This window comes from Chrysochloris asiatica, unplaced genomic scaffold (genome assembly GCF_000296735.1).
Source record: "Chrysochloris asiatica unplaced genomic scaffold, ChrAsi1.0 scaffold00048, whole genome shotgun sequence".
NCBI lineage: Eukaryota > Metazoa > Chordata > Mammalia > Afrosoricida > Chrysochloridae > Chrysochloris > Chrysochloris asiatica.
Genome location: NW_006408566.1, coordinates 7075622 through 7084122, shown reverse-complemented (window position 1 = coordinate 7084122; position 8501 = coordinate 7075622). Strand labels below are relative to the sequence as shown.

Sequence of the window (8501 nt, the reverse complement as noted above, 5' to 3'; positions counted from 1 at the left end):
TGAGGAGGGGTGGGGGAAGTGCGTCACCAGGTGGGGAAGGGGCTGTGTATTTGGTGACAAGCGGGAGGGAATGGGGGTGGCGGGAATGGGGACGGGAAATAGGTTCTGTGTGCTCTCCGGGGATATTGTGTCAGGAGATGCAGGCTGGCTACCATGTGACGCGGTCCAGAGTTGAAGGGATTGGCCAAGGCAGCGCAGGCGGTGCAACTCAGCCTGCTTGCTCTTCCTCTGCCTTTCTCTCTCAGCATCTTCCTGGGAGCCTGTAGGTGAAGGAGCACCATCAGCGTCCATGGCCTGTCTTTGAGGTTAACACTTATCTCCTTTGGCTTTAACAGCTAGCAGAGCAGACCTTGGAAACGGCGCTGGGAGGACTTAATTGGGAACTGGAATCGTATCCTCTGGTGTTTTTTCAGACTCCTTGGAAATTAAGGAATGCAATTCTGCCACCATGATGGAAGGTAGGATGCTTTCGCTGTGGCTGACTGGCTTCAGGCAAGATTTGGGCAGAGAAGCGTTGAGGAATGTGTGTAGCTGGTCTAGAACCTGGTTGCCAGGATTTTTGCAAGTAGAAATGCTGCAGTTTGCTTGCAGCAGACCACGTCTTAGACTAATGGAATCAAACCACAGGGCTTTTGCTTAGTTCGGAATCTACAGAGCACCCTGCACCTTTGAGAGAGAAAACCCTAAAGTGTTTGCAGGGAACTGAATTATAGCTCAGAAAGAGCTTGCAAAGCAAATAAGTTGGGAGAGAAGATAAGGTTTTCTATGCTAGGTTCCTGGGACTATACTGATTAAACATTTACAATGGAAACTTGGATTCTGAAATTGACATTAGACAGGAGAGGTCATTGACAGAGTTAGACATGCTGCCTTTTTAATGATCTATTTTAAAATGTCTAAAAAATGTGCAAGACATTTTTCATGTTTGCAGTTTACATCTTATTGATGGAGGAGGGGCACAGAAAATTTGGTCCATAAGATATAGTTTTATGGGGATGTCATTGCAACAGAAAGAGCACATACGGAAAATATCCGGGCCTTTTGGCTTCTGATTCAGGGTCTTATCAGGTTAAGAAAAGATTTTGTGCTTCCTAAATACTTTCTGCATGCAATGATTCCTAGCCAAGCATTAAATGATTACTTACTGATTACCTTTTAGCATTCAATTTCAAATGTAAAAAGGAACTTTTCTTGGGGAGATGCTTTTTAAACTATTGTTTCCTATTTAAATACCTTTTCAAGCTTTGACATAGTGACAGCCACGATTGCCTCAAAAAAAGCAGCAAGCTAATCAAGAAAGAAGCAGGCGGTTCTACACTGGCTTTGATTTTCTGTTTTCACACTACAGGATGGTGTAAAACCTCTGGCCTTTCCTAAGATGACAGGCAGAAATTTGTCCCCAGACTGGATTTCACAATGCAGAATCGAAAGCATAATGGGTCTCAAATCAGCCATGAAAATGGCAGGGAGGCCACCTTTAATCCACAGTGTAGCCTATGGGTTTTAATCATTCCTTAGAAATGTATCAAATGGAATAAGAGGAGAATCATTTAAAAAAAAACAACGACAGTGTAACCTGTATTTGGCAGAAATGAATTCTTTTGGCTCTCTCTGTCATCATGTCAAACATTGTTAATGTGATTTGGGTAGTGAATAATTCTAGATTCATGGCCCACAGCTTTTAGCCAAAAAAAAAAAAGCTTTAAAAGAGATTGGGCATCATTTCTCTATGAGGCCTGGTTTGTTTGCAAAAGACTCTGAACCTAGTTCTTTAAATGTGGGCCTAAATAAGTTGCGATTACTAATGCTTTGACATGAAATCATTTTTGTTAATTCAAAATGGATTTGGTCTTTGAGAAACAATGCAAGACAAAAAGAGTATTACTGATGTACTTTTCAGTTAAAAGCTCATGTGAATTACCCTCCTCAGGAAAAAAAATTCTTGTCTATATCTCTCCAGCTAAATTTCCTGTAGCTTTTTTTTAAAAAAATGCATCTATGCACATTCTGATTAGCTTTTCATCTTACATGGGTAAGTGGAAGCCTTTGCATTTGACTTCTTACAGTGAAAACTATGGAACCGATGTGTCATCTTTGAATATAGTAACATTTATTGGTACTCAATAATGATTTTCCTGGTAATATGTTCTATTGTGCCATTCCAGAATCTCAATTCCTTGATAAGCTATTTCAGCTGCCTAACCTGAAATAAGAACTATAACAAAGACTTGTGTAGGAGCTGAATTGGCAGTATTGCTTTCAGTTTGCCAAATTTATCTAATGAAGGACGTTACTTAGCACTGGTATGAATTGAAGGTGACATTATGGAAACAGTTGCTTTCCATCAGATAATTGCAAAAGAAATTGAACAGGTTTTCTATTGGCTTTAAAATTTAAATGAAACTTTTTTTTTCTTTTCTGGTCTACCCATTGTTACTATTTAAATGCTTTTCAGAACTTAATATCTTAAGATATTAAGGTTCTGGGAACCTTAACCAGAAATTAATTTTCCTAGGAATGGTTTTCCAACTTAGTTGTCTGTCTTTTTGGCACTATGTGGTCATGTTTCCGTTATTGGAGCCACGAGTTTCACCTCTGAATTGTTCTAAATCTGTACAGTATAATAGTTGCTATTATTACTGTTTAGCTCTTTTATAGAGGAAGTTAAGGTGTTACATCTGTCATAAAAATGTTGGGAAGATAAGGAATTCCCTAAAATGCACACCCAAAACCTATCATTGCAGCTTCCTGCTGAACCATCAGTGCACTCTGAGAATGTATCAGCAAACATCTACATAAAGCGATTCTTTAAAAACTAGTACATGTCTCTTTCTCTCTCTCACACACACACACTCACATACATATACAGTCATTCAAACATATAAACATTTTTTAAAACAGGTGAGAAGATATTTGCATATGTGTGTATGAATTTCTGTACTTCTATAATGTTGTAGTCTCCTGCTCAGGGAAAGCATGGCCACACCAACTTTTCAAAACTATTTCCCTACTTTGTGATAAGCAATAATAAACGCATCCTCAGCAGAATGGCCCATAGATTAGATTTGCACTTTCATGTTTATGGAACAGGAATATAGACTACATTCATTTGATGCCCACTGGAAATCCTAGACATATATGAAGACTGCTATTACCTTTCCAGTTACGCTAATATCAAGGGAAACAATAAAATAATTCTGCAGGGACCCCAATCAGATTACCAGAAGTTTGAGGCTCCATAGTTCACTTCAAGTATTTTTATTATTTTTTTTAATTTACTTATTTTGAGTGACTTGATTCCTTGACTCTTACATTCTTTATTTTTTGGCAGTAGTTGGTTTTAGTTGTTTCTTTCCTTAAAGATGGCAAATGATATGGAGCCTTATTCACAAAGGGCTTCAAAAAGTTCATGCAAAAGTGGGATTAAAAGCTAATGGATTTTTTCCATTACTTTTTTGAAGTCCCCTCATGTTATGAGTGTGAAAGGAAAGATGAATAGCAAAGGGAATTATTTGTTAAGGAGTATATATATGCATTGGCTAAGTTCAAATGTAGTCTGTAAGGTTAGGAAAATTCTTTATTCATAAATTGTTATTAAAGTTTGAAAATAACATTATAGCTATTCTAAACTAAGTGAAATTAAATCAGAGTTTTTTTAGAGTGTCTGTTTATTTGTGAGGCAGCCTCGGGAGCACTTTCCCTTGTCCATACAAAAATGAATGAAGGTGTTTTTTGTTTTTAGTTTCACATTCAGGCTGTTAGGTGCAATACTGGAAAGATGAGTTTCTGGTTTTCAATGGTTTTACCCTATATTAAGATTTTTGTTTAATTGACAAGTCTATTTTAAAAGGCTTATTGTGTTTAATTACAGTGTACAGGTGATTTCATAAATTGTGTTTTATTGGTTACACTAACCTGCAAATAAATGTATTCTGCATACCGTACTTTTGTAAATCTTCTAAATTGTCAGAATAAAATATAGTATATTGGTGGGAGAAAAGGTGGAAGGGAATTTGGACCCAAATTCATTTGGCAACAAAGCTCATATTTTTGGCTCCTCATAAACTGCTCTTCTGCTCCACAAAGATTGTTGTTTGTTGTTGTTAAGTGCCGTCAAGTTGGTTCTGACTCATAGTGAACTTGTATAGGGTTTCTGAGTAGTGTGGCTGGTGAACTTGAACCGCCGACCTTGTGGTTGACACTGGTCCAGCACATCCCGTGCCATAACAGGACTCCTTACAAAGATTACAGCCAAGGGATTCTCTGCAGCAGTTCTCTGTCCTATCGGGTCATTGTGAGTTGTTGGAATTGAATGGATCACATACAACAACAACAACAAATATTTAAGATAGCAAATTTTTCTTTAACTTTGTATTCTGGTGGGACATACTAACTTTATTGAAAAAAATAGTTTTTAGTTCCTTTGGTTGCATATTTTGTCTTTATCTTAAATATGAGAACTCATAGAACCATATGCTTTAATTCCTTGTTAATGCCTTTTATCGCTATAATCATTATATAGATAATTTTGAACAATTCTGAATCAACTAACCTTTATTGAAATGAAACTTATAGAGAGTAAAGGTGGGTTTTTTCCATATCTTGAAATGGAGTTTTATGATATTTGGAAAATGCTTTGATGTGATCAAATAGGATAAGGTGTCTTGAAATTGCAGCTTTTGATTTTATAGTTAGCTAAGAAGTTTGAAAGGAAATGCTCCTAATTCTCCTGCCATTTCCCTTCCCAAAAATGGTGAAATTACTTTGCAAAATATCAGCATGCATTTGAGATTCTAATATATACATCCAATCCTATATGTAATTTTTCTCCTTCCTCTAGGCTGTAGGTCAGAAAGGGTCACCTTAGACATATGTTTCCAACCAATTCCAAGAGTCAATCAAATTCAATAGCTTATATAAATCATGCTGTAAGAATTGGGATAATGCTTTCTGTTGGACTTGGCACATGCATTTTCCATGTTTCAAATAAACAATATATAGGAATTCACCAACTCACAACTTTTATGTTTCTGAAAGTTTGTGAATTGGTTACCTACAACATGTGTTTCCATAGGAATAATGATAAAAATGGTGATTACATTCTCATACATACAATGAAATCAAAGGCCATTATTCTATTATCTAACGCAAATAAACAATTGCCATGAAATGGCAAAGAACTGAATTATAGTAATAGCAATTAGTCAGAAAAAATGATAGTGTTAAATATAATTATAACTTCAAAAGTTGGTGTTTAAGGAAAAGAAGTTTTAAACAGAGGACAATGAGGATGTGGAGACAAATTTTGAAGGGAATTTTTTAGATACTTCCAAAAGTTTTAAAAACTGGTGACAAAGGATTTTACGATTTTGCTTAATTTTCCTTATTTGTTGCTTTGTTGTTTGTTTTTTTTCTCAGTTAATGTTATATGTTGTTGTTAAGTGCTGTCGAGTCAGTTCCGACCCATAGCGACCCTGTTATATGTACAACTGTTAAATTATTATTTGATTGTAATTAAAGTCATTTTGTAAATTCACAGAAGGAAATAAGAGAGGAAGAGAATTTACTGAGATGAACGTGAAGGAGTTGAAAAAGAGAAAGAAAAAAGATAAGGGATTATAATAGATTTGAATTCATATATTTGAAAAAGTCTCTGAGGGGAAATTAACTGAATAAGAAAGAGGTAATAGAGAGGAATTGGAGAGCATGGTAGCAGAGGGCCCCTCTCAGGAGAAAATGGATTATGGGACTTCTAACCTGTCTGTCCTGGTGTGGCACTGTGGGTTAATGCGCTGGACTGCAAAAGTTGGTTTGAACTGCAAAATTGGCAGTTCAAGCTCACCATCCACTCCTTGGAAACCCTATATAGAGTTGCTATGGGTTGGAGCCAACTCAACAGCATTTAACAACAACAACCTGTTTGTGCACTGACTGCAATTATTGCTGTAAACACACAATGTATTGCTTAACAGTGGGGGCTTACTGGGGAAAGGCATTTAGACCTGAGGAAGGATAAGTCTCCATTCTTAGAGTCATAGAGCATCAGTTAATTGCATCTACAAGATTTTAGAAAGATATTCAGTATCCATATTTAAATATCTCAAATCATGCTATGTCCTTATTTTTTTTTTAAGTTTTTATTGTGAATTATGTGATAGTTTACATGGGAGAACACCAGCTTTACATTCATCGTATTGTATTTTGTTTTATTGCAATGAATACAATCCCCACCATATGTCATCAAACAACCAAAGGGTATACCCCGCAAGCCTGTCCCCGGCTGTCAGCACACAGCCCCTCTCCTTTCCTGAGTCCAGAGTCCCCAGCTGCTCCATCTCTCCTCATCATTGTCACTGCCTCCATCTCTGGCATCACTCTTTCTCTGGGTAGGGTCCCACATTCTGCTCTTCTCACTTAATGGTCCTAAGGACCTCTGCTCCTGGACTGCAAAATCAACCACTCTCTTCCTTTTGTTAAAAAAAATCTACCTTTACATTTCCTACCCACACAGTCAGTCTTCATAGCAATAATTCACTACTGAAACACAAGAGTCTTATCCCCATCTCCTTTCATCAGCCCTGTTCCAACAGATAGGAAATCACTCAGTGGAGATTCTAATTTTCCCCACACCCTCTGGAACTAGGATGCCTTTTGAAAGCTTGTAAGCCAGTCACTTCTTTCCTTTGTAGCCCCCCATTTTGGGTAGCCAATGTCTAAGTTGCCCATCCCTGTCAAACCATGTGTACTGAGGGGGTGGGAATGATCCTCACTGTAAAGATTTGTTCCCGCTTTTGAGCTACTACATCCATAAGTGTAGGTCAAGTTCATAAAATTGTAGCAGATTACTCTTGTTTTTCCACTTCTTTCTTCTTCTAGTCGAGTTCTGATCGTTCAGCCACTGAAGCCAGGTCAAGTGGGTACTATCTGCAAATATGGGTGTTCTTGTGCGTCTCCCCTCACTTCATATCAGCTGAACGCTTCACTCTCCACTCTAGTCCTCTGTGGCCATGCCAACTGTCTTTGGGCCCAGGAGTCCCCAATCTTGCCATACTGCTGGCCAACCAGGTCTCAACTACGGTTCACAGGCGTCTATTGAACAAGATCAGACTTAGCACACAACTTCATTGCTGCTTTTCCCCCAGTTACCTTTATAGGTGACCAATGTGGTCACCAGCCAGACCACATGCCTGCTCGTGTATTCCCCTTGAGTCTTAGTCTTGGAAGGGGGTTTGCTCTGAGGGGACCCAACCACTTGCCTTGATGGCTCTCAGGCAAACAGCTTACTTCTTCTTGTAGTAGTCAATTAGACTGCCATTTTTGTTTTTTATATTTCCTGCTGGTCTTTCTTTCAAGAAGTATCTTCTGTTCTTCTAGCTGCTCCAGGCTTGTCTGCTTGTCCTTTCAAGTGGAGATTTTCCACCTCAGAAAATTCTGGATGGGGTTCAGGATTCTACTTATGGTCTTATGCAATGCAAAGCACCCGCAGGAAGCCTTTTTCACTGGGCAAGTTCTAGCCCCCGTTTAGGTATTCCAATCAGGTATTTGTTGTTGTTGTTGTTGTTATGTGCCGTGGAGTCGGTTCTGAGTCATAGCGACCCTGTACAGGGTTTCCTAGGCAATAAATCTTTACAGGAGCAGAAAGCCTCATCTCTCTCCCATAGAAAAGGTGGTAGTTTCGAACTGCTGACCTTTAAGGTTCACAGCCCGATTCGTAACCACTATGCTACCATAGCTCCTCCAATCAGGTATAGGCTGAAGAAAAACTTACAAGCTTTCTGTGGTGATGTTTCTGGCGATTCCTTTCTCTCCCCTTATCCTGGGTCTCTCTCCTTTCCATATAAGTGTCTATTTTTCAATGGCAGGCAAGGGAAACCAAGTTTCAAAAGACTGCCAAGCATCTTAACATTATTTCCCACCTTTTGCTCATTCCAACCATGCCTCAATCCCCATATCCCAGAGCCCTGCCATTATTTACTTCTGTCCAACTTAGCCCAAGCTAAGTTTATTCCCTATCCTGTGGTCCATCTTAAATTCCCTCCCCTTACCCCACCTCGCATATCCCTGTGATCAGCAAAGATTTTTTTTTTCCCCTTTTAGGGTGGGTTCTTTTTCTTAGTCTTTTATAATAATGGTCCCATACAGTAGTTTTCCTTTTGTGACTAATTTCACTCAGCATAATGTCCTCAAGGTTCATCCATGTTATGTGGTGGCTTGCAGCTTCCTTGTTATTCTACAAGGTAGCATAATATTCCATTGTGTGTATGTACCACAGTTTGTTTATCCATTCTTCAGTTGATGAGCACTTAGGCTGTCTCCGTCTTTTTGCTATTGTAAATAGGGCTGCTATGAACATTGGTGTGCATATATCTATTCGTTTCATGACTCATATTTCTTGTGGGTAAATACCAAGTAGAGGAATTGCTGGATCATAAGGTATTGTTTGCTGAAAGTGAAGAGGACTTGAAACATTTACTTATGAAGATCAAAGAGCACAGCCTTCG

At 38.5% G+C, this 8501-nt stretch overlaps 1 protein-coding gene across 6 annotated transcripts in view; it reads left to right on the top strand.

Moving 5' to 3' along the window:
* Positions 1-215: 215 nt before the first annotated feature.
* The window catches only part of SGIP1 (SH3-domain GRB2-like (endophilin) interacting protein 1), a 360328-nt gene continuing 352042 nt past the window's right edge, over positions 216-8501 (top strand). The window contains exon 1 of one of the 6 annotated variants that reach the window (XM_006862444.1): positions 216-458. In XM_006862444.1, the coding sequence (XP_006862506.1) occupies positions 449-458 (10 nt within the window). In that variant the 5' untranslated portion in view covers positions 216-448. The remainder of the gene's footprint in view (positions 459-8501) is intronic. The other 5 variants (XM_006862447.1, XM_006862443.1, XM_006862442.1 and 2 more) reach the window with 5 other exon arrangements.